Here is a 27,976-nt window from a genome sequence, read left to right as displayed (position 1 = left end):
GTGGATCTACAATGGGATCTTTTGATGGGAGATGCAGCAGCCATAGTTTCTTACCAGCCAGACATAGAAGTTTTAGAGACAGTTCCTCCCCAAATTTCCTCTCTTCTACTTTTACCTCCTCTCATGTAACAAGTGACTGACATAGACAGGCAAAATATGTTAAAGATGATGAATTTAAAATATTCAATTTTTAATGTAAGAAATGGTAAGAATTAATGGAAATAACATCCATCTTAGCAAATCAAGCATCAACTGGTGTTGAGAGTACTTTTTGCTTGATTCTTCTAAGGCACAGAATATAAAGCTGTTCATTTTAAAAGTCTTTGAAAATGATGGGATAGCCAGAGGGGTAGTTAGGGAAATAATTACTCTAATTGCCCATTTTCATGGAGTGGATCATTTCACTGTCTTCGTCCCTTCATTTATTTCCTTATAAGCTATTTTTCACCTCCCAACTTATGACAAAACAATCTTTTCTTTATTGCTTCACTTAATGGAAGTCGTTAGAGAATTTTAAAAAATAGAAAAGTAAATAAGGTGAAAATGATAAAACTATAATGAGTAAATTAAAATGAATATAATTCAAACTAAAGTACCAAAGAAAAGTTACTCCAAAACCTGTTCTTTCTTCCCATTTATTCTCCTGAGCTATAGACTCAACTATACCAGCTCTACTGATCTCTAATTCCTAGGTTTGGTTAATACCAATAATACCACTAAAAGGAGGTACCAAATGGGAAAGGAGAATAACAACATGTTTTTATTATATCTAAGGTATCACCAGTTATTTTTAAATGTACATATAGAGTTTTAGGGTTTTAGATAAAAATCCTAACAACTTCATCAGCATGCTTGTTATATGTATCTAATGAAGCTAAAATTTGGCATATCAACTTTGTAGGTGATTTTGTAGATGCATTACCAAACACTTTAATAAAAATGTGGCTTATTATGATAATTATAACTAGATTTGCAGTATAGGGATGACTATATGAAAATAATAAAGGAATTTTCAATAAACATGACAACATTTCCATGTCCAGTTGAAGGGTGTCCTTTTCAAAGTAGTCATCTAGAGAAATTGTATATTTCTAATTAAGTTGGTGTCGGTGCTGCATCCCCTTTAAAAGCAACTTGGAGACCATTTATGAAAATGATCCTTACTTTAAGTTGCCTTACCAGAATTTTTTTTTTTTTTTTTTTTTTGAGACAGAGTCTCGCTCTATCACCCAGGCTTGAGTGCAGTGGCGCAATCTTGGCTGACTGCAACCTCCGTCTCCCAGGTTCAAGCGATTCTCCTGCCTCAGTCTCCCAAGTAGCTGGGACTACAGGTGCACATCACCATGTCCAGCTAATTTTTATGTTTTTAGTAAAGACAGGGTTTCACCATGTTGGCCAGGATGGTCTGAATTTCTTGATCTCGTGATCTGCCCGCCTCGGCCTCCCAAAGTGCTGGGATTACAGGAGTGAGCCACTGTGTCTGACCACTTATCAAAATTCTTACTCTTTGATTCTTACTTCTAATTAATGTTAATGAAAAAGCTAGCTTATAAATGATAGCGGTTATTAAATAGTCATTATTTCCAAGATACTACAGTATATGATGTTTTCCATGTCATAAAATATAAGGTATGGGGCCAAATTTAATCCAAACGTGTTCTGTGCTAATAACATTTTAAATTAGGGATATTTAATACACAATATCTGTAGGTTTGGCTTCTCTTGGAAATTAAAAACTAAGAGTTAACAACACAGGCAAGTATTTTCTCATGGTAACTATGAGTGGAATCTGAAGAGAGACTGATTCCTTTAGAAGAACAAATACCTTCCACTTTAGTCTCTGCTCACACATTATACATATATACACTGACATCACGGTGACTTGATTCACATGGAAAGCCAGTTGGCATATAGGTAAAAGTAAGTTTGCATTGTGGATGGCCAAATACTCCAATTTACTTCCTTGCAAGAGAATTATCTATCCTTGCCTTGTAGAACTTGGGTGCAGCCTTAGAGTTTGTTTTGGCCAATAAAATGTAGGTGAAATTGAAATTTATCACCTTGAGGCAAAAGCTAATGAACTAGTATGTGGTGCATTATGTCTGGATGCTTGGTTATGAGACCATATTTGGGACAGAGGTTTTCACATCATCTTTGGTCGTGGAGAAAATACTACAAAGAGCAGAATCATAGTTCATAACAAACATGTAGCAGAAATAAAAAATAAATCTTTGTTGCAACCCATTGTGATTTGGAACCATATGTTAACTCTCTCTGATGTAGCCTATCCTGACTTACATGCACATTTAAATTACTTCCCTGGTCCCAGTAAGCAACTGAGTTCATGATCCATGCTTTTCCTTTAGTTCTCCTCTAACTTCTAGAATGTGAAAAATTGAATCTCAGTAAGGTTAAATAATTTGTTCAGAGATCATGAAGTCAGTCTCTGAATATAGATCTGACTCCAAAGTCTATGTGTTTACTTTAATTCCTCAATCTCCTGTTCCATAACACAATCAAGTATTTGAACTATGCCATTATTGCAATTTCTACCTCTTACTATACAGTAAAGATATAAAATGGCTGTAAAATTCACAGGTTTCTGAAATATCTAATCAAAGTACATATGTTACTTTTACATAGTAGTTGCTAAAATAGAATAACGTTTTGATAGATTTTCTGATAAATCAATTACAAATACATATATTAATTTTCAATTCTATAGTCTTATGTTTATTTTATAAACATATAATCTGGACCACTTTAAGATAATTTTAAATCATATTTATTGTTTTGCAAATAATAACCTAGACATTTCTTAATATTTTAAAAAGCCCAACACAAAGTAATAAATTTGGCTTCTTTTCCCCACAAAAATGGGAAATGCCTTTCAGTAAAGGAAATTTTAAATTATTTTTACACACCAGTTGGTTGCTGGAAATTTATAGCTCTTTAACATGACATCAGCAAAAATAATTAGCATTAACTGATTAATACATAAAAGAAAACAGTTTACAATCATATGGTGAGCAAGAAACAAAAACTGATCAGAAAACACCGTTTTATAGTAATTGTCAAACTGATAAACTATTACAGTATAGTTTATCCCCAACATCTCTGAGCCCATTGATAGAGTACTTCTATACATATAAAGATATAATAAAGGATACAGTATTTATTACAACAACAAATTAAAGGTTGTCAAAATGTATGTAACTTAAATACCCCCCCAACATTGATATAGTGGCTTCTTATTCCTTAAACATAGAAATTCCACTCTTCGCTGTAGAAAGATAAAGTTCTTTCATCAAAAGGCACATTCTTATCTGCAAGAAAAAGAAAAAAAAAATACCATAAGTGTCCTTTCTGGAACAATTTAAAAAACATTTAGAACTATTCAGAAAGATTTGGAGGGGAAGGAAGAACATAATACAAGTATTTAAAATCATTAAAAAGAACACCAATAACACATGCTTATTTTGTCTAGATTAATTATTTCAGAAATTATCTTTTAAACAGAAATTCTAACTTATTAAAGGAATTTTATATTTAACTACTGTGAGTAAAGACTAGGCTATATTCATAATAAAGTTTACCCTCATGTAATATTAATAAATGACTTTAGTGGACTTGAGTATACAATACAGTTGACTGTTGAATGACATGGGTTTGAACTGCATAGTACCACTTAAGTTGGTACCACTTAGATTTTTTTCAATAAATACAGTCTAAAGTTTTTTTGAGATCTGAGACAATTTGAAAAATATTATAATGAACTACGTACTTTAGAAATATCAAAAAAGGCTGGGCGCAATGGCTCACACCTGTAATCCCAGCACTTTCGGGGGCCAAGGCAGGCAGATCACTTGAGGTAATGAGTTTAAAACCAGCCTGGCCAACATGGTGAAAGCTCGTCTCTACTAAAAATACAAAAATTAGCCAGGCATGATGGCACACTCCTGTAATCCCAGCTACTCAGGAGGCTGAGGCAGGAGAATCACTTGAACTTGGGAGGCAGAGGCTGCAGTTGGCAGAGATTGTGCCACCGTACTCCAGCCTGGGCAACAGAGCAAGACTCTGTCTCAAGAAAGAAAAAGAAATATTAAAAATTTAAGAAAAAACTATGCCATGAATGGATAAAATAAATGTAGATGCTGATCTATTTTATCATTTATGATAACATATATACAAATCTACTACAAAATGTTAAAACTTACCAAAACTTATGCACATAAGCACAGACTGTACATGGTGCTATTTGCAGCCGAGAGATAAGTAAATATAAAGATGCAGTATTAAATCATAACTGCAGAAAATTAACTGTAGTACATAGTGTACTACTGTAGTAATTTCACAGTCCCCTCTAGTTATCATTATGGTGAGTTCAAGTGTTGTTGGTATTTACTTAAAACACCATGTGACACTAATCATCTCCACCTGGGCAATTCGTATCTCCAGTAAATTGTGTATTGCATTAAAAGTGATCTCTCATGATTCTTGCATAGCTTCTACTGCACTTAGTGCAATATCATAAACCTTGAATAACATGATGACACCCATACAAAATGCCACTATTGATAATGGAATTGCTTCTGCTGGAAGCAGAAAAAGTCATGACATTACAAAAAAAGAGCTGGATTGCTTGATATGTATTGTAGATGGAGGTCTGCAGCAGGAGTTGCCTGCCATTTCAAGAAAAATGAATCCAGCCTAAGGACCACTGTAAAAAAGGAAAAAAAAAAAAAAAAACAACAAACTGTGAAACTGTCACTGTAGTTTCATCAGCAAGCACAACATCTTTGCACTTTTTTTGAAATAACTTTTTATCTCATACTGAAAATTAAGCTTTTATGTGGTTACATGATTGCTATAAGAAATGCAAACCTACAGACTCTCATATGATTTGAGAAAAAGCAGATTCATTATATTATAATCTAAAGCAAAAGGAAGGTGGAAGATCTAAAGCTGAAAAATGTAATGCCAACAAAAGAGGGTTTAATAATTTCAGAACGCGGTTTGGCTTAAAAAAAAATTGTGAAGATAAAAGGAGAAGCAGCCTCTGTTGACCAAGAGGCAACAGACCAGAGTCCCCAGAAACCATTCAGAAAATAACTGAGGAGAAAGGATATCTGCCTAAACAGTTTTTAATACAGATGAAAGTGCCCTGTTCTAGAAGAAAAATGCCACAAATGACACTTATTAGTACGGAAGAGAAGTAAGCAGTATGATTTAAGACCGAAGGGATAGGCTAACAGTACTGTTTCATGCAAATGCAGTAGAGTTTCTCATCAGGATTGCCCTTACAAACAAAGTTGCTAACCACCAAGCTTTGAAGGGAAAAGATAAACACCAGCTGCCAGTCTTTTAGTTGTACAATAAGACCTGGACACTGAAAACTCTTTTTCTGGATTGGTTCAATTGATGCTTTGTCCCTGAAGTCTGGAAGTACACTGCTAGTAGGGGACTGACTTTTATAGTTCTTTTGATATTGGACAATGCCCTGGGCCACAAAGAACCCCATGAATTCAACACTGAACGCATTAAAATGGCCTCCAAATACAATGTTTCTAATTCAGCTTTGAGATAAGTGGACCGTAAGGATGCTTAGGCTCATTACACCCAGTACACTATGGAAAGGTTTATTCAACACTACGGAAGAGATCCCAATAGAGAGAACATCATGAAAGTCTAAAAGACATATACCATTGAATATGCTACCATTTTATTGAAAAAGGCCTGAAAGCCATCAAGTGCAAAACAATAAATTCTGCTGGAGGAAACTGTTTCAAGATGTTGCGCACGGCTTCACAGGATTTACAATAGAGCCAACCAAGGAAATCATGAAAGACATTGTGGATATTGCAAAAAAAAAAAAAAAAAAAAAAAAAAAAAAGGTGGGGAATAAAAGATGTCAAGATAAAGATCTTGGAGTAATTCAAGAGCTAAGTGATATTCCAAAGGAACAATGAACAGAAAATGACTTGATCGAGATGGGTGCTTCTGAACCAGTGCCACATGATAAGGAAGAAGACGTAGAAGAAGCTGTACCAGAAAATAAATTGACAGTAGTCAATGTGGCAGAAGGATTCCAATTATTCACGACTGCTTTCAGCTTCTTTTATGACATGGACCTTTCTGTGATATGGGCACTAAAACTAAAGCAGACTGTGGAAGTAGAATTGGTACCAACAGAAACAGTTTTAGAGAAATGAAAAGGCAAAAAACTCAGATGTGTTTCTGTAAAGTTACACCAATTGTGCTTGCCTCCCCTTCCACCTCCTTCACCTCTTCTGCCTCTACCACCCCAAGACAGCAAGAACAGCCCCTCTTCTTCCTCCTCCTCTTCAGCTTACTCAACGTGAAAATGAGGATGAAGACCTTTATGAGAGCCACTTTCACTTAATGAACAGTAAATATATTTTATCTTCCTTATGATTTTCTTAATAACATGTTCTTTTCTTTAGCATACTTTGTTGTAAGAAAGGAGTATATAATACATATAACATACAAAATACATGTTAATTGACTGTTCATGATACTGGTAAGTCTTCTGGTTAACAGCAGGCTATTAATAGTTAAGTTTTTGAGAGTCCAAAAGTTACACGTGGATTTTCGATTGTGTAGTTGGTGCTCCTAGCCCCCATGTTATTCAAGGGCCAACAACAGTTATTCATTTCTATGGTTTCTATAAATACAGTTCCTTGTTCCTATTTCTAACCTTCAGAAATGAGGGTTACTAAGGCTACCAGCTACTAAGTATAATCTATAAAACAATCAATGCTTTGGATATTTATAATACGGTAACAAAAATTATCCATACTAAAGACAAGATTTCCAATAAACATTACAATGGGGCAAGTTTGCCCATTTACTCTTATTGCCTAACTAGTTTATTGTAATATAAAACTATATTTTCAACACACACATTTTTATAGATTTTCATTCTAATTATACAACTTACTTTACTACTACTTAATCTAAATCCTGGCTTCCAAAAAAATTTCTGCTAGTAAGAGCCATCATAATGAAAAGCATTTGATCAAACCAAATTAAAACAAAAACAAAAACAAAACCCAAAGTGTGCAGATTTTACAAACTTAATAAATCTTCCTTTATAATCATCAATAACATTTAGAACTTCATTGGAAAAACATCTGAAAATGAATAATGCTCTTTTTCATCTTGTGTTATCTGAATCTTTAGTCAGGAGTCTGTAATAGTTCTCTAAATGATTAGTATAAGAATAATGAGGTTCTAATATATTTTTACTTTGAAAGCAAATTTAATCCTTTAAAAATATACTGAAGGTTATTAAAAAAACAAACAAACAAACAAAAAAACATGTAACACTTAGAATTCTATCGTATAGGCCTTATTCTTTTAATGCTTGTAACCCATGATAATACTGATAATGAATTTGTGGACTATGAAAAAAAGTCAATCTGTAAAATCAAAGTTGCAGTTTCATAAATGAGGAAAAGAACACAAAATGACTACAACCTAATCCAAATTCTATCACTAAATAGCCTTTTGAACTTGACTATATATGAGACCCTAAGGAATATCTACAATATTTTTTTCAAATACAAAAGAAACTACCACATAAAGAGTCTCTTAAGGTATGGTTTCAGAAAGGCTTTTTGAGACTGATAATTAACCTCAAAACATATGCAAATAAGCATAATTGTTTATTATGATCTATCAATCATATTACATTGTGTCCAACATTTTCTTGAAACTGTTTATATTTATAAGACTGTATGACCAGTTCTCTCATTTAGAGTATTTCATTCCTTGAGTGGGAATTTCATCAGAATTCCATTCTGGATGCTTTCATGCTGTTCAGCAGCCACTATAGGAACCACCACTCCACACTCCCTCCCTGGCATCACTCAACCACAGACCAAATGTAATACTGAAGAAGGCATTCTTATTTATATGCCCAATTGGAAATATTTTTAACTCATCAAGAATTAAACCAATTCTCTTCCAGTCTTAAGCATGGTCTTCCAGCCTTAAGTGAGGTCTCAAATTCCTGAACTCAAATTATCCGCCCACCTCGGCCTCCCGAAGTGCTGAGATCACAGGCGTGAGCCACCATGCTGGGCCTTCATAGGCTCTTATTTGATTAACTTGTATCTTTAAAAAAACAAAACAGGCCGGGCGCGATGGCTCAAGCCTGTAATCCCAGCACTTTGGGAGGCCGAGACGGGCGGATCACGAGGTCAGGAGATCGAGACCATCCTGGCTAACACGGTGAAACCCTGTCTCTACTAAAAATACAAAAAACTAGCCGGGCGAGGTGGCGGGCGCCTGTAGTCCCAGCTACTGGGGAGGCTGAGGCAGGAGAATGGCGTGAATCCGGGAGGCGGAGCTTGCAGTGAGCTGAGATCCGGCCATTGCACTCCAGCCTGGGCGACAGAGCAAGACTCCGTCAAAAAAAAAAAAAACAAAAAAAAAAACAGAAAAACAAAACAAAACAAAAAAACCTTTAACTCAGTTGCCACCTACTCACTGAAATCCATGTTGCTATCCCTCAGTTGCTCTTTCTCAGGAATCCCATAGCAGTTTTAAAAAAGTGGAGTGTTAATATGGTATAAGAAAAATAGCTAAGGATTCCTACTCTCTGGAGGGGTGATATGGAAGTTGTAGAAGGTAGACTGGTTGATTCAAAAAAATGCCGCAGGCCTGGTGCGTGGCTCACACCTGTAATCCCAGCACTTTGGGAGGCCAAGGTGAGTGGATCACCTGAGGTCAGGAGTTCAAGACCAGCCTGGCCAACATGGTGAAACCTCGCCTCTATTAAAAATACACAAAATTAGCCTGGCATGGTGGCAGGCACCTGTAATCCCAGCTACTTGGGAGGCTGAAGCAGGAGAATCGCTTGAACCCGGGAGGCGGAGGTTGCCGTGAGCTGAGATCACTTCATTGCAGTCCAGCCTGGGCAACAAGAGCCAAAATCTATCTCAAAACAGACAGACAACAAAAACAAACAAACAAACTCTGCAACAGAACCAGGAGCACACAGTATAATCCTAGTGGGTCTGTTAACAGGATGCTCTTTCAGCAATAATGGCAGGGATAGAGGCTGTGCTCCAAAACCAAGCAGGACAAGCTATCCCTCACCCATGGCCAGCAAAGATAGAAGACTGCAAGTGTGATGGTTAATACTGAGTGTCAACTTGATTGGACTGAAGGATACAAAGTATTGATCCTGGGTATGTTTGTAAGGGTGCTGCCAAATGAGATTACATTTGAGTCAGTGGGCTCAGAAAGGCAGATCCACCCTTAATCTGGGTTGGCACAATCTAATCAGCACCAGCATGACTGGAATATAAGCGGCAGAAAAGTGTGAAAGGAGAGACTAGCCTAGCCTCCCAGCCTACATCTTTCTCCTGTGCTGGATGCTTCCTGTTCTCGAACACTGGACTCCAGGTTCTTCACTTTTGGGACTTGGACTGGCTTTCCTTGCTCCTCAGTGTGCACATGGCTCATTGTGGGACCTTGTGATAGTATGAGTTAATACTTAATAAATTCCCGTACATATATATTCCATTAGTTTGGTCCATCTAGATAACCCTGACTAATACAGCAAGTATGACCTTTCCTATGAATGGTACTATATTTCGGAGTTTATAAGACACACATTTTTCACAATTTAAAATCTCTGAAATTCAGATGCATCTTTCAATTGATGGCATCTTACAATAGCTGTCAGACGGGGGCAGTTCTTACATAGCTGCCATTGGCTGTATGTGTGGATCAAAGCTCTTTGCATTGTTGTCACTTTGAGTGAATTATATGCATTGTTGGTATTATAAGGATGAATTTAATGAGGTTAAAATACCTTCAAAAAGTTTATTTCATGAATCACCATTGAAGCAAATTTTTTTTGTATGCAGAAAGACATAAAAGAGAACAGTAAACTATAATTAATATCAGTGAAGCAAATATTTAGCACTAAACGATGACATTAATCCCATACATGCTTGCCAAAAACAAATATCTCTTAACATGGAAAGATACCCCGGATAAATGAAAACTCTGCTAGTTTCTGTTTTGAGAAACTATTATACACCAAACAATACAACTACAAACATAAATTGCCAAATTCTTCAGAAGGAAAGCACAATGAAAAAGTACTGAGAGGCTAGTGTGCACAATTCTTGTATAATTTAAAAATATCACAGTCGGGCATAGTGGCTCATGCCTGTAGTCCCAGCACTTTGGGAGGCTGAGACGGATGGATTATCTGAGGTCAGGAATTCAGGACCAGCCTGCTCAACATGGTGAAACCCCATCTCTACTAAAAAATACAAAAATTATCCAGGCATGGTGGCAGACATCTGTAATTCCAGCTACATGGGAGGCTGAGACAGGAAAATTGTCTGAACCTGGGAGCAGGAGGTTGCAGTGAGACGAGGTCGTGCCATTGCACTCCAGCCTGGGTGACAAGAGCAAAACTCTGTCCCAATAAACAAACAAACAAAACAAAACAAAACAAAAAATTGCTACATCATTTCACAATTTAACTGACAGCTATTTCTTTTCTTTCTTAATGATCTGCTTAAAATTAATGGTGTCTTAGATTAATTGAATAATTAAGTCTGTCTCCGAAGAACTTGGATAAATTTGAAGCGAAGAGAGAGGAGAAATAAGGGGTAGAATTTTTATCAGTATGATATTTACATCCTGAATTGACAAAATTTAAGCTGAAAATAATGGAACTAACTGGAATTTTCAGTTTTCCACCATATAAAATAAAGAAAAATTAAGAATGTTATATTCTTGCTCAACTACATTATATGGCAGTGACATGGATTACCAGTACACATACATCTATTTCAAATATATAGTCTCACATGAAAACAAACATAAGTAACCACAACATTTAATGCCTTGATGGCTTTCAACATATTTGAAATAGGTATGCAACACATTGAGCTATGCATGCTGCTAAGCTTAATAGGTAAAAATATTTTAAAAAGTAAACATTCATTCTTCTAATCACCAAACGTGTTGAGTTTTTATTAACTGTGAGGAATATCACTTGGTACTGAATGGGATGATGGTCATCAAAAATTAGAGAAAAAAATATTAAAAAAAGAAAAACAATATCCTTCTTTATTAGTGCAAAACTAGAAATACAGCTTGGAAATAATTCAGAAGGACAAAAAACATTGGCCTAGAAGGGAAGCCTGAATTATAGTGTCATCCTGATCAATCATATGCTGGATGTTCTTAAGTTTTTTGGATTTTTGTTGTTATTTTGGATAAACTAAATAGTTTTCAATTAAGACTAAGGATTGTCTTTTTAGGGTAGTCTACAAGATTAAAACAGGCAATTACAGAGATCAAAAACTGGGAAATATTTTAGAAGTGCAGTCCAACTGTATTATTTGGCAGGCAATTTGGTAAGAAGGAGGAATCAAGATTCAAGAGATGGGTCTAAGGGCATTCAATCAATAATAGAAGCTCAAGAAGCGCTTAAGTCTATATGATTATGTTCTGTTGCTCCTTATTTTATCATAATACTTCTCAGTTCTGGAGGATTTAGTCATTGAAATCTGAAGATTAGATCCTATGTCAAATGCTCAGTTTTCTATCATTTACAGAATTTCCACTGTACTAAAAGAAAAAAAAAATGCTGCTCTGGTTATAGCAATGGATTCCTATTTCTTCTACAAACAAATGGACTATAAAATAATAAACAACCAAGACATCCTACTAGTATGCACTATGCTGTATCCACATTTATTGTACTGGATACCTCTTCTTTCTCTACGAAACTGCTATTCATAAATAATAATGTCTTAGAATCCATGCTTTCATTCAGTGACTCCCATCCCAAATATTTCTTTTTCATCAGTAGCCAAATTTAATCTTCAGCAAAATTTTGAAAAAAAATTATATAAAAGTTCTTTTTGCTACCTGTTTAATGACAAACACAGCAAAGTTCCCTTTAAGAGAAAAAATTAAGTAGGAACGATCCTACCACCAACATACCAGTGGACAAACTAAATATAAATTTCTAAAGTAAATATTAGTACTTTAATACAATCTTATATTCTATTTACTTTGACTAAGGTTAGTGTTTATTCTGATACTATGTTATACCCAACAATTAAGACAGTGTTTTAGAAATTAGAACTATAGTATTTTCAAATTGATAACTGTTTGAATAAGATTTTCTTAATGAGGGTTTCTCACTAAACACTTGTATCAGATCTGCAATCTAATTCTGATATACTGATGTTAATAACCAGGAAATATTTCATGGCCAAGTACCTCATTGAGCACAAAATATAATCAACACGTACAATACAATAGTATACTTAATGAAGCATAACAGCAGTAGCCAAAAAGCAAATGTAGGGCTTTTTAAATTACATATTTGGCAGAAATTACTAAAGTAGCCTGAAATGACAGAAATATTAGCTTTTAGAATCTGTTACCAAGATTGTCAAAATGTCCTCTAGTTTATATCATTATAAAATAATTATTATTTAAAATGATTATAAAATAATTTTAAAACTTAATTTTTATTTTAAATTATTATGGATACATAATAGTTTTACACATTTGTAAGGTACATGTGATATCTTTATACAATCATACAATGCGTAATAATCAAATCAGGGTAATTTAAAAATAAATTTACTAAATCAAACAAAATAGCAAGAAGGTATTGTTTCCATTTGTTGTTTCATGCTGTAAAGCATTCTTTTAAACTTGTGTTTCTTCAGATTGCTTATGAGAATTTGTCTCCATTTTGCTTTGAGAAAAGCGATAGTAATTTTTAGTCAGCATATGCGGCCTCTGACTCCTCATCAGCTTTTTTTTTTTTTCTGGAAAAGCTGAAAATTCTACCAACAGTTCAAGAACTGAGATTTGTTTTTCAGTTTTATAATTCCTTTGTGCAAAATGATTCAGCAACTAAACAAAAAAAAAATGCCTCTAATTAACAAAATTAGGGTAACAATAGCGCATTCAATAAAAGTTGTATTAAGCAGCACAAACTTTTTTCCCAGAAACCTATAATTTTTCCCCATTTGATTGTACTGAGCCTCAATGGTTAACATACAAGACATAGTTGGTGGAATGGTGGTTTGCTACTCAATATCTTCCATCTCAGCTGATAAGTCTGAGCTAATCATGGTACTTCCATTTTCCTCCCCAGGTCCTAGTTTATGAATGATCTCATAATCTAATCCTGGACAATGATGTGAAAAAAATAAAAATAAAAAACAACTGTGCTGGAGGACTTTATGGAAACCTTTCTCATTCTTAAGAAAGATACATAAAAGAGTGTGGCCCTGACTTCCAGTTAAAGTTACCATCTGGTTGTAATTATAGGAACTGCTGGTATGATCCACTTATCAACCTAAGAATAAAACCAATACAGAACAATGAGCAGAACCAAGGGAATCACAGAGGAGAGGAGCAAGACCCTTGAAGTACTTTGCCTGCTGAGGCCCCATCTGTGATATTCTGTTACATGAAAAAACACACTTCCTTTAGGAAATTTATATTAAACCATATATTGGTGTTTTCATATGGTTCAATTTAATATAAAGAAACAGAGAAAATACCCCACATCTTAATGACCGACAATATTTTGATGTATTTAAGACCACATTAAAAAGCACCCCTCTCAGAAAGAGCTGACTACAAAAACTAGTTTTGTAAAATCATAAGCAAGGAAATTCATTTGCCTCTCTGGAAATGAGTTGCTTCCTGTTATTCTGTGGATAGAATCTTGAAAATGAAGAGGGACTAATTTTAAAAACTGTTAAAGAAGAAGACAGCACCAGTAAGGGATGATCTCACAAGAATTATTACAAGTTATACTGTAGACTAATTATATTCTGTACTACAATTGAAAAGGCAGACAAATCATACTACTTATATGCTTTATTTTGGGACCTATGTATTTGGAAAATTAACAGTAATACAAGTGGTAGTATAGAAGACATAGTGAGCAGAATCTAGAATTATCCTCTTTAGGTGTAGTATAAATCAAATAAATATTAAACAAATGGAATGAGATTGATTGCAGGATATTGCAGATGAAGCCATTTAAACTAAGCCTCAGTTTTCCTATCTTTCAAATAAGAACAATAGGAACTACTCTGCAAGAAATGTTTTTAATTATTTCATAGTGAATTTAGATCCTAGCATAGTCTCTGATACATCCTGCACTAAGGGTATATTTTATTAACAAGCAGCTGTCACAATCACTCCTATTGTAGTTCTGTTACTTCACTCTGTCCAGGCTAGAAATAAAAATTCCTTTTATGAAAAACTGCACCATTTACTTAGACATTCTTTTCTGCTCTGGGTTTTAGTTATTTGAATATTATCCCTGCCCCATCCCCCCAGTAGAATATAGGTTCTTTGCTAATTTTTATTCAATAAGAGTCAAATTTGGGTGAAGAATTATAACAAGACAGAAGTAAACAGCAACAGAAATAAAGCCAAAAACTTTATTGGTAAAAAGTTAAGATAACTGAAATAGGACTTAGTAATTTCTAATAAAATATTTACTCCAAGAGCGAAAGCTGGACCGAGTCATCAGTTTAAAAATAACATTTTCAGTTTGAGGCCAGGTGCGGTGGCTCACGTCTGTAATTCCAGCACTTTGGGAGGTTGAGGCAGGTGGATCACCTGAGGCCAGAAGTTTGAGACCAGCCTGGCCAACGTGGTGAAACTCCGTGTCTACTAAAAATAAAAAAACATTAGCCAGGCTTGGTGGTGCACATCTGTAGTCCCAGCTACTTGGAAAGCTGAGGCATGAGAACAGCTTGAACCTGGGAGGCAGAGGTTGCAGTGAGCTGAGATTGTGCCACTGCACTCCAGCCAGGGGGACAGAGCAAGATTCCGTGTCAAAAAAACAAAAACAAAAACAAACAAACAAAGAAAAATTATAAGTTTGGAAATCTGTGGAACTGTATGTTTCTTTGCCCTTTAGAATCCAATTCAGTGGTACATTGTGCTCACGTATAGAGTTCATTGATCAAATAAAAATAATGATTGGTTTATACAAGACTGTCTTAACCATGTAGTTAGGACGTTTTCAGAGAGTTTAAAATTGGCTCAAGTGCTGTTTTATTAGGAAATGTCACATTTTATTAAGAAAAAATAAAAAACTTTACTTGAATCAACTTTACTACATTTAATTAGACAGATTAATACAACTTCTTTAAGCAGGAATAATACTGAACTGTTTGTATTTGTTTATTTATTTATTTGTTTGTTTGTTTATTTATTTATTTATTTGGGATGGAGTCTCACTCTGTCACCCAGGCTGGAGTGCAGTGGCGAGATCTTGGCTCACTGCAAGCTCTGCCTCCCGGGTTCACGCCACTCTCCTGCCTCAGCCTCCTGAGTAGCTGGGACTATAGGCGTCCGCCACCACTACTGGCTAATTTTTTTGTATTTTTAGTACTGACGGGGTTTCACCGTGTCAGCCAGGATGGTCTCGATCTCCTGACCCCATGATCCGCCCACCTCGGCCTCCCAAAGTGCTGGGATTACAGGCATGAGCCACAGCGCCCGGCCTGTTTTATTTATTAAATCATATCGACAATATTTTCAAGTACTTCTATAAAACTTTCAACAGTTCTAAAAAAAAAATAATAATAATCAGGAATATCAGGGTCAGCAAGGGAATCATCTTTTCAGTTCAATGGTAAAACCCAAACTGTAACAGTTATATGTTTCTGATATTCTTTGATGGCTGACTTTAATTTGCCTTGGTTAACAAAATATGTGGCCAATATAATCAGTACAGCAACATATAACACATGTAACTATAGCCACCAGAGACTTTGCTGTAAAAATGGTTGTAAAACCTACTCTTTCCATTGCAGGGTATTTGTAGCAATCTTGGCAATGGAAAGTAGATTTATTGACAACAATAACAACAGTACAAGATGCCACATTTCTGGACCTTTCTATTACTTTATAATAAAGTAACAGTAAAGCAATATATATACACACATATATATATACACACTTAAGTATATACTTTATATATTGAAGTATATCTATTTATATATTTACTGGAACATATAAATATAAATTTAAATAAATATTTCTATATATTTATATATTTATTGGAATATACACGTATATATTTAAGTACTTAAATAATCACAAGGAAAAGCAGTTATGTGAAAATTATGCACATAATTCACCACTTAACTGTTTTCTAAAATCCAGGATTTTATGGAGAAATTTCTTGATAAAGCAATTTACAATTACATTAGAAGTAACAGAAAATCTGAATAGCTCTATGTGTATTAAATAACTCTTCCCATCCAATAAAAAAGTCCATTCACTTAACAGTTTCACTCATTTGTTCTATTAAATACTTAAGGAAGAAATAATGGCAGTGTTACACACATTTTTACACACATAGATGCAAAGGGATCACTTCCCAGCACATTTTATGAGAAACAGAAATCCTAATTTCAAAACATGATAAATATACTGTAAAAGACACACACACACACACGTATATATATACACACACACATGTGTGTGTCTTTATAAACACTTTAAGAAAACATTAGTGAATTGAACCCAACAGTATATAAAAGGATACCACGACAAAGGAGGATTTGTCTCAGGAATATTATGTTGGTTTAACATTCAAGAATCAATTAATGAAATTCACCATATTTATTTACTAAAAGGAAAAAAACAATCACTTTCAGTAAACGCAGAAAAAGTATGTGACAAAATTCAAAACTATTCATGATAAAAACTCTTAGCAATCTAGAAATGGTAGGAAATTTACTTATGCTAACAAGCAATATCTACAAAAAAAACCTGACAGCTAACCTACTTAATATTGGGGCTAGCCTTATCTGATATTTACTTCTTATAATGCTACAGCAATAAAAATTATTTGATATACAATATGCATATAATCTGGGATATCCAACTATTTTAAAATCCACCTATTAGCAATCTTAATTCCCTCTGCAATCTTTGGCCATCTTTGTCATGTAACTGAACAAATTTACAGGATCTAAGAGATTACGATGTAGGCATTATATAGCTGTTCAAGTTCCTCTTTCAGTGCCTAAAGAGATCTTATATATCCACATAAGTATTGACTTTTTCTTCCAATTTACTGGGGGGAAATGGTATTAACTATGAGTACCATTTGTTACTAAAGTGAGCCACAATAAGATCAGTGTGCAGGTTTCACACAAGAAAAGTTAAAAATGTTTAATGAAGTGATAGTGTAATGCATGTTTAACCTCTAATATCAACACTAAAAAATCAGATAGGGTTCTGCCCATTGAATTAAAAAGTCAGATAGGGTCCTTCTTCAAATACAGTAATGGTGTTTGGAATGTATTCTCATTGTAGAAAAAAATTTCTAAGCCACAGAAGGTAATAGGAATAAACACACCTCTTCTCACACCTCTTTAAAAATGCTGTTACATGGTAGAAATATGGCCACCTTCTCCAAATTACACTCACCCTGATTCCCGACCTCTGTGCTTAGACTGAAAAAAATAGCACAGATATCTAGGATCCAGTGTGAGTGTAATTTAAATGATGTTTAATATTGTTTCAAGAAGAGAATAAGATGAGAATAGGAAAACTCTATGACCATTCTTTGCTTCTTTGTGCCCTGAAAAATCCATCCTTATTGCTCATTTAAAAAGAGAAAAGGAAATTTGGCTTAGAGAAGAGCCATTATTCCTGATTTAGTCAAAAACCAAAAATTGCAAATCCCAACTTTATATCTAAGACTCCTTCATTCTGCATTGTGGAGATAAATATATATATATATTTTGTTAAATGCATGAGGCTGAGCATTTTGTCCATTTTTGCGCACTATTGTATGCATCTCCAGAGTTTAGTAGAGTGCCTGGGGCACATGGTAGTTAATCGGTGCTTTTAATGAAAGAATGAATCTATCCAATTTGCTCTGCCCAGTGGGATATCATCTTATAGGCATCTTGAATTCCTCATCATTAAAACTGATTTCACATTATCCAACCCATAATTCTGCTCCCAGAAATTTACCCTGAAAATCCGCCTCCAACAATACAAAAATACATCTGCACAAAGTTATTCATTGCAGTACTATTTATAATTACAAAACAACTAAAACCTACCTAAATGTCAAACCATAGGTGATTGAATAAACCACAGTTATCATGCTATAGCCACTATTGAATATGCAGCTGTAAATAAGTATATATATATATATAAAATAGCCTCTATAGAGTAATACGTAGCTCTATGTCATATATGTTCATATACATATGACATAGTAAATGACATGACTTATAGTTACATATTACTCTATAGTGAGTATAATGCATACATATATATGGCATGACTTATAGAAAATATCAAATACAACAAAAAAGTATAATAGAGCATATATAGCATATTACATCTTATGTAAGAAATGAGGTAAACATAAGAAATACAGGTTTCTGTCAACTTTTACCAAAAAAACTATAGGGAAGATAAACCAGAAAATAATGAAGGTGTTTATCTTCAAAGGATGAGGTGGGAAGAATGGAATAGAGAGTGGAAAGTATACAAGAGAGACTACAACTTTTGTGTGTGTCTGTATATATTTGTGTGTGTTTAAATTTTATGTATAGTATTAACTTTTGGAAGCATGTCTGTGTTTTCCTTATAAAATAAAACAAAAATAGGAAAGGAAGAAGAAACCTAAAACAGAATGCAAACTAAACTAAATTAAATTATATTTCAAATGACTGCTATGAGCATACTGAAGAGGAGTGTGGGAAAGAACTAAGCCAAATTATTTATGAACACAGTATCTGACTATATATCCTTAGTACTGGACATGATGGGACAGTGAGGAGAAAACTGCAAACTTTCATAAATTTTTTTAGAAAGTTTTTTTTTAAGCAACGCAATTCTTTAATAGGCAATGAAACTCAGAAACTAATTCAGTTTTATTATAGGACTGAACTGATTAGTAGAAGTATTGAAGCCAGATATCTCATGACAGTAGAAAAACACAATTATGGAAAGGAAGCAGGCCAAAAAGAATCCAGTAGAGACAAACTGGAATGGGAGGTGTGAAGTGATAATATCTAAAGTACACATATATGTGTGTATATGCAAGCACATGGACACCAGGTGTATTTATGCATATAATACATAAATACATACATTTAGTAGAACTGTGTGCTGAAAGGCCCAGAAACAAAGTCAACCCAGTTGCAAAGAGTTTACCGAATGCCCATTCAAAGAAACCAGGGCTCTATGGAGAAATGCCTGCTTTCAAGGCTGAATCCAAAAGGATGTTCTTGAAAGCAGTCATTTCTCCATAGAGCCCTGGTTTCTTTGAATGGGCATTCGGTAAACTGGAAAGTAAGGGCATTCGGTGAGGCTGTAAAGTAAGGAGGTATTTTAAAAAAATGGGACCGAGTTACAAGGACAGAAACCATTTTGAAGAAGCTCCCACTGACCATATCTGGGATCACATGTGCACTAAAATAAGTACAGCAATGAATTAGGAACCTTTGAAAAAGAGAAAATCATCATTACATATTGAGATAGATAGACAAGGAAGAAGAGAAGGTTTTTACTTATAGGAGAATGTCAATGCTGACTGGTACAGAAAAGAAATAATGAAGTTTGAAAATAATTGTGTTCAAACTTTCATAACGAAGATTAGATCAGGCAAGAATTGTGATGAATAGATGTTAAACATGGGGAGAAATTTAGATGAGAAATATGATATTTTCATGATTCCAAAACGTTTCCTCATTAGTTATGGAGGGGAAAAATCATTAACACAATGGAGAAATTGAGGAAAACCTTAAACAGGTGCATAAAAATTATCACTGCTAATGAAGTACAAGTGGACATCTGTGTTTCCAGGTATGATACCTTTAGGAGATAGCATGAAGTAAGTAGTATTTCAACTAAGAATGAGGAACCTGAATCTAATTATCAGATAAATACAAACATCAGAATATCATATAAATACAAAATGAGAGGAATGAATTCTTCTCTATACATACTATGAGAGAAAAAAAGAACACTCAAGAGAATAAGATAAAATGTTAATAACTAGTAAATCTGGAAAACAAGTATGGAATATTGTGTACTGTTTTCATTCTTGTAAACTTTCTGTAAGTTTAAAATTATTTCCAGACAAAATGGATTTTTAAAAAAGTAATGCGTGAATATATGCTTCTTGAAGGAAAAAAATCAGATAGATATAGAAGGAAAACTGAAGATGAAAAATAAACTGTTTCTTTTCCCCGCTGGCAGCCAAATTTCACAAAGTCAGAATTTTTTTTGTTTGTTTTGTTCTGCTCTCTAATGTATCTCAAACACCTAGACCAGTGCTTGGCAAGTAAATAGCTGCTGCTTCATTCATTTGTTGGATAAATTAATGAATAGGTAAATAGTAATGTGCTGTTCCTGTCACTTTATTTAGATATATATTAAAGTTTTGCCTTATTTATTGAGTAAATTGGGTCAAATTACTAAACAACTCAAGATGATTTCATTCTTATCCCTGAAACATGCTTTACCATTATTATAATCAATTCTCGCTCTTTCACTCTGAAAACAGGACCTACATCTTGGTTAAGATGTTTATTAGGGCAGGTAATTAATACTTTCCAAAGCTGCTTAAATAATTCACTCCTCTCTGCCTTTCCTGCTGTATCTGTAATGCAAGTCATCCCATGCCTTTGCACCATCTAATTACTTTTCTTCCTTGTCACTTTACTCTTTATCTTGGTCTCCTTCAACCCACGCAGTCAGGGTAACCTTCAAAATAGAACTTTGAAATCACAGTTTCCCTTCTCTTAAAATTTTCAAAATGACTTTTTATGGCCTATCGAATTGATGATTAGCATAGATTATAACTGTTTCATGAACTTTTTATTTTTCCATTTTTACTGAGGTATAATTGGCAAATAAAAATTGGATATGCTTAAGGTGTTTACCTTGATGTTATGATGTGCACATACTATGTGAAACAATCACTGCAATCACGCTAATCAACATATCCATCACCTCTTGTGATTACCATATTTTTGTGTGTATCAAGAACAATTAACATCTACCCTCCTATCAAATTTAAAAGTATACAATACTATATTGTATTGTTAACTATACTCACATTGTTGTACAAGTTATCGTCTTGCATAACTTACTCATCTTGCATAAATGAACTTACTCATTTTGCATAACTAAAGATTTGGATCCCTTGACTAACATCGTCCTATTTTCCCTTCTCTGCAACCCCTGGCAACCCCTATTCTATTCACTAGTATAAGCTTGACTATTTAGATTCCATATATAAGCAAGATAATGCAATATCTGTCTATGTTTGGATTGTTTCAAATAACATAAATTCCTCCATGTTCATCCATGTTGTTGCAAATGTCCAGATTTTCTTCTTCTTTTTTTTTTAAGGCTGAATAATCTTCAATAGTATATTATACATGTAATTTTATATATATATATATGTGTCATACTTTTCAAATTCATTTATCTGTTGATATGGTTTGGCTGTGTCCCCACCTAAATCTCATCTTGAATTGTAGCTCCCATAATCCTCATGTATCATGGGAGGAACCTGGTGGGAGGTAACTGACACATGGGCGCAAGTTTTTCCCATGCTGTTCTCATGATATTGAATAAGTCTCATGAGATCTGATGGTTTTATAAAGGGTAGTTCCCCAACACATGCTCTCTTGCCTGCCGTCATGTAAGATGTGCCTTTGCTCCTCTTTTGCCTACTGCCATGATTGTGAGGCCTCCCCAGCCGTGCAGAATTGTGAGTCCATTAAACCTCTTTTTCTTTATAAATTACCCAGTCTCAGATATTTCTTCCAAGCAGTATGAAAATGGACTAATACATCTGTCAATGCACATTTAGGTTATTTCCACAACTTGGTTAATGTGAATAATGCTGCAGTGAACATGGGAGTGGAGATCTCTCTATGCAATAAGGATTTCCTTTGGATATATATCCAGCAGCAAAATTGCTAAATCATAAGGTAATTATATTTTTAATTTACTGAGGAATTTCTGTACTGTTTTCCATAACAGCTGTGCCAACTTACATTCCCACCAACAGAGTCATGTGCCCATTTTAAAATCAGATTATGTGAGATTTTTGGCTATTAAGTTATATGCATTCCTTATATATTTTGGATATTAACTCATATATATATATTTATATGGTTTATAAATATTTTCTCCCATTATTTAAGTTCCTTTTCACTCTGATGATTATCTCCTTGGCTGTGCAGAAGCATTTTAGTTTGATGCAACCCCATTTGTCTATGTGGATACCACTGTCAAATGCTTTTTCTGAGTCTACTGAAATGATCTTGTGGGTTTTCTTCTTTCAACCTAATAATGTGTTCTATTGCATTGATTTGCATGTGTTGAAAGATATTTGCACTCCAGGGACAAATCCCATTTAATCATGGTGTATCATCATTTTAATACGCTGCTGAATTTGGGTAACTAGCATTTTATTGAGGATTTTTGTATCTATGTTCATCAGGAATATTGGCCTGTAGTTTGCTTTCCTTCATCTGGCTTTGGTATCAGGGTAATACTAGCCTCATAAAATGAGTTTTAAAGTGCTTCTTCTTCTATTTTTCAGAATAATTTGAGAAGGACAGGTATTAATTCTTCTTTAAATGTCTAGTATAATTTACCCATGAAGCCATATGGTCCTGGACATTTCTTTGTTGGAAAGTTTTGGATACTGATTCAATCTCCTTATTTGTTACTTGTTTGTTTGGACTTTGAGTTTCTTCTTGACTCAAGTTTCATAGATAAAATGTTTCTAGGAATTAATCCATTTTTCTAGGTTATCAAATTTGTTGGCATATAATTGTTCATAATAGTCTCATGTCTTCTTTAATTTCTGAGGCACCCATTGTAATTTCTTCTCTTTTATTTCTGATTTTGTTTATTTGAGCCTTTTTATTTTTTGCTTAGTCTAGCTAACGGTGTATTGATTTTATCTTTTCTAAAAACAAAATCTTAATTTTATTAATTTTTCTCATTTTTTTCAACTCTAACATATTTCTACTATAATCCTAATTATTTCCCTCATTCTGCTAATTTTAGGCTTAAAGTGTTTTTATTTTGCCACTTTCTTAAAGGGTAAAGCAAGGTTGTTTATTTAAAGTCTTTTTTATTTCATAACATAGCATTTATTGCCATAAACTTCTCTCCTAGCAATGCTTTTGCTGCATCCCATAAGTTTTGTTATGCCATTTTTTTTTTTTTTTGGTCTTAAAATAGCTTTTAAAATTCGCTTTGATTTCCTATTTGACCCAGTGATTGCTTAAGAGTGTGTTGTTCAATGTATTAATCCAGTCTTTCGTTGCTATAAAGACATACCTGAGACTGGGTAATTTATAAAGAAAAGAGGTTTAATTGGCTCATGGTTCTGCAGACCATACAAGCATGGTGCCGACATCTGCTTGGCTTCTGAGGAAGTATCAGGGAGCTTTTACTCATGGTGCAAGGTGAAATGGGATCAGGTACTTCAAATGGCAAATACAGGAGCAAGGAGGAACAGGTGCTACACACTTAAAACAACCAGATTTCATGAGAACTCACTATCATAAAGACAGAACCAAGCCATGAGGGATCAGTTCTCATGATTCAAACATCTCTGACAAGACTTCAATTCCAGCATGGAGGGTTAAAACTGACACGATATTTGGCCTGGAGGTATATTCAAACGGTATCTTTTAGTTTCCACATATTTATATTTTTTTCCTGTTTTCCTGCTGTTATTGATTTCTATTTCTATTCCATGGAGGTTGGAAAAGATACTTGGAATAATTTCAATCTTCTTAAAGTTATTAAGACTTGTTTTGTGACCTAAAATGATTTATCCTAGAGTGCATCCCATAAGCACTTGAGAAGAATGTGAATTCTTCTGCTGTTGGGTGCAAAGTTCTGTATATATCTGTCAGGTCCATTTGTTCTATAGTGTTGTTTAAGTCAGCGGTTTCTTTAGTGATTTTCTGTCTAGATATTCTATTCATTATTGTAAGTGGGATATTAAAGTACCATAAATTACTTCATGACTGTCAATTTCTTGCTCCAGATCTGTCAATATTTGCTTTATAATTTAAGTGCTCTGATAGAGTCACACTAATTGTCATATCTTCCTGGTGAATTGACTCTTTTACTCTGTAATGATCTTTTTTTTCTGTCTCAAGGGATAGTTTTTGACTTAAAATCTAATTTGTCTGATAAAAATTTAGCAACCCCTGCTTTGTTTTGGTTACCATTTGCATGGAATATCCGTTTCTGTCCCTTTTCTTTCATCTTGTGTGTGTCTTTAATTGAAAGTGAGTTCCTAATGGACAGATGTAATTGTTTTGTTCATGTTTGCCTACTCAGGCTGTAATACTATCAAAATGTATACTTGATGAACATATTTTCATTAAATGAATAAATTATCAGCATTACTAAAACTTCCTTTAAATGTGTGTGTGCACATATATAAACAGCTTAGATAGATAGATGGATAGACAGATTTATAGATACAGATATATAGGACTTAGTAGTCCAATTTTTGTTGAGTCATCTTCTTTTCTGTAATCCTAAGAGATTTGTTTTCTTTGCATTTGTACCTGACTCTGCACTCTAATTCTCCTTCACCCAGTAATCCTTCTGGATTCCAAGATGGCTTTCCTTATTAGGTTGAATCTTTGCTGCCTTTTTTCCCATTCTATTTACATTGGCATTTATTCTATACTCATGTCATTTTATTTATCTAAACCTCTTAGGAAAGGTCTTAACACTTAGTGAGAATAGATCTCATTATAGATGTTACAGCTGTATGATCAGACCATAAACAATTAGTCCCCCAATTCTGCAAGGCAGCACTATTTGCAAACACTAGAACCCAACTAAAAACAAAATATCTTCAGAATACAAAAAGGAAACTAAGTTTACTAAGTATTTCTCTCACACACACAACACACACACACACACACACACACACACACACACACACCCAAGTTAATACATATTGCAAGAATGAAGGAATTAATGGGTCCTAGGGAATAACTGGGTGATGAAATAATCTGTACAACAAATGACACAAGTTTACCTATGTAACGACCCTGCACTTGTACCCCTGAACTTAAAATAAAAGATTAAAAAAAAAGAAATTTTTAAAAATTATTTTGAGATGGTATTCTATTGTTTGTATCTATTTCAGCAAAACAATGTGAATGTGAGCTACGGGGTAGATAGCAAAAAGAACTTCAGTAAACAGAATTGAAGAAACTGTGTTGGAATATAAGCTGTTAAATGAAAGTCTATTTTACTTCTTCAAAGGACTTGCTTCCTGATTCATGGAATTAAACTATTGGAATACTTACCTTCGAGGATGATTGGCATCAAACAATGTGTTGTCATCATCCTCATCATCTTGTTCTAAAGGTGTCAATTCCATATTTTCTATGTTAGTGTCCAAAACTCCGTATCTCCTAGTCTTTCGGTTTCTTCTTCTCATCCTATCAAATAGAACAAATTAATGAATAAAAATTATTTAATATGGCATAGATGATCCTTAGTTTCTATTTATTTGTAAAATAAAATAAATTATTATTGTGTTTCTGACATAGAAAGCACTCAATATCAGAAGGGTTACATTTCAGATATGCAACAAATTTACCACCTAGGATTAAACGTTATGAAACAAAACCTACTCCTACATGTTTATGTGCCATCGCCTGTTTCTTCTGTCTGACATACTCTCTTCTCCGTGTCAACTGATGGTGCCGACAAATAACTTTTAAGCCTTACTTAAGGTACTGTACTTTAAGTCTTAATTTTTAAAGGCTTAGGTCAGGTACTTCTTTAGCGAAACCTCCTGCTCCAGACTTTTCCCCATGTTCTCCATGCTTTCTTACCACTGTTTAGATGTCCCTGTCAGAAACTGTATGTATATGCATGTTCACAGACTAAACTGATACCCCACAACTCTAGTTGCATACCAGAATTACCTAGGAGTATTTTTTAAAGTCCCATGTTTAGGCCCTAACTGAATCAAAATGTACAGCAAAAAAGAACTAAATATCATTTTTTTTTTGAGGTTCTACATGTGATTCCAATGTGATATAAACCATTATCTGAGATCAGTGGTTCTTGCAGTGTGGTTCTCTGGATCAACAGAATCACAGTCACCTAGGAACTTACAAGAAATGCAGATCTTCATGGGTAGCCCAGACCTAGTGAATGACAAACTTTGAAGATGGGGCCCAGAAACCTGTGTTTTAACAAACATCTCTTAGGCTTTTGATGCATACTCAAGTTTGAGAACCACTGGCTTAGTGAAATTGAAAAGATTCAAGGGTGCTTAACATTCATTATTATTAGCTGTATGTATGAAATCTCAAGATTTAGAGTCCTACTTCCAGTTTGTGTCTCAAATAACTTGTTCTTTTCCTTCAAATCATTTACCTTAATTTGCATTCCTATGTGCTGATGTATATGTTTATGTGGTGTTTATTCATCAGTCTCTCCCAGTAAGTTCTCTGAGGGCAGCAACCAAGACTGTTTTATTCACCACTATATAACCACTTTCTAGCACAGTGATGTATCAATTAAGATGTTCCTCAGTTAGTTGCTGAGGGTCTGAGTGACTTCTACCTTGGCAACCAAAACTATGACCCTGCAAGGAATGCCTAAGTCATCTCCAAACCAACAACTTCAACTCCACACACAGCAAAATGTATTTCACAAGAGTGTCCATTGGAGTTTGAAAACAAAATAGAAAATATTTCAGTCAGTTATCACAAATAAAATCGGTTTACATAAACTCTGATTTACTCTGTTTGACATAAGTGGGATAAGAAATACTTGGGCTATAACATTAACTGTAAAGAGCAACATGAGCCTCTTCAAACATGCCAGTGAAGCCCCTGGAAAACAAACTTACCTGCAACAAATACTTGAGTCTTACTAAGCAACAGGTATGATATTAGCTTCTGGGTGTAAAGTGCCTGGTCTCAGGGTTAAAACTTACAAAATGTTACTAAGTGTGAACACAAACCAAGAAAATTTCCACCAGTCATTACCTATAGAGCTGTCTATATACACGTCTAAAGTGATGGCACAGGAAACAGAGAGTTAAGCATAGTATTTAAAGTTACAAATGTAACTAATGAAAGGGTCAGTAAATATTAGTACTAGCAAAAATGAAGTAGTATGAAATACAAAGTACTCTTTCTTTCATAGTGAGAAATTAAGTATGTTTAGGTTGTTACATTAACAAGTATGTGTGTGTGTGTGTATGTGTGCCCACACACCCACACACATCATGTAGACCAGAGGTCTAAACTTTCTCTGTAAAAAATTAGATAGTATGCCCTGTAGGACACACTCTGCTACATATTCATTTAAATTTTTTGTTTTATTTACCACCCTTAAAAATATATAGATGGATGATTGATAGATAGACAGATAGATAAAACATTCTTAGCTCTTAGGCCTTACCAAAACATCAGCAGAAGGAATTTGGCCTGTGGGCCATATTTTGCTAACCTCTGATTTAGACTTATGAAAGTAATTGGCAAACAAACAAAGAAAAGAAATAATAAATGTATTGTCTTTAGAAAGTAGAAATAGAAAAACAGTCTGGGCATGGTGACTCACACCTGTAATTCCAACACTTTGGGAAGCCAAGGCGGGCGGATTACCAGAGGTCAGGAGTTCGTGACCAGCCTGGCCAGCATGGTGAAATCCTGTCTCTAGTAAAAATACAAAAGTTAGCTGAGCATAGTGGGGTGCACCTGTAATCCCAGCCACTCGGGAAGCTAAAGTAGGAGAATGTCTTGAACCTGGGAGGCAGAGGCTGCAGTGAGCTGAGATGAAGCCACTACACTGCAGTCTGGCCGGCAGAGTGAAGACTCTGTCTCAAAAAAAAAAAAAAAAAAAAAAA

At 34.4% G+C, this 27,976-nt stretch overlaps 1 protein-coding gene across 2 annotated transcripts in view; it reads right to left on the bottom strand.

The window, feature by feature from the left end:
* Window positions 1–2,762: 2,762 nt before the first annotated feature.
* The window catches only part of FAM174A (family with sequence similarity 174 member A), a 45,770-nt gene continuing 20,556 nt past the window's right edge, over window positions 2,763–27,976 (bottom strand). For both annotated transcript variants that reach the window (XM_025387971.1, XM_025387970.1), the window contains 2 exons: window positions 25,413–25,547; window positions 2,763–3,326 (listed from right to left, as the gene is read on the bottom strand). In XM_025387971.1, the coding sequence (XP_025243756.1) occupies window positions 3,323–3,326; window positions 25,413–25,547 (139 nt within the window). In that variant the 3' untranslated portion in view covers window positions 2,763–3,322. The remainder of the gene's footprint in view (window positions 3,327–25,412; window positions 25,548–27,976) is intronic.

This window comes from Theropithecus gelada, chromosome 6 (genome assembly GCF_003255815.1).
Source record: "Theropithecus gelada isolate Dixy chromosome 6, Tgel_1.0, whole genome shotgun sequence".
Classification (NCBI taxonomy): Eukaryota; Metazoa; Chordata; class Mammalia; order Primates; family Cercopithecidae; genus Theropithecus; species Theropithecus gelada.
The sequence above is the reverse complement of the archived record's forward strand: the minus strand, read 5'-3'. Positions and strand labels throughout refer to the sequence as shown.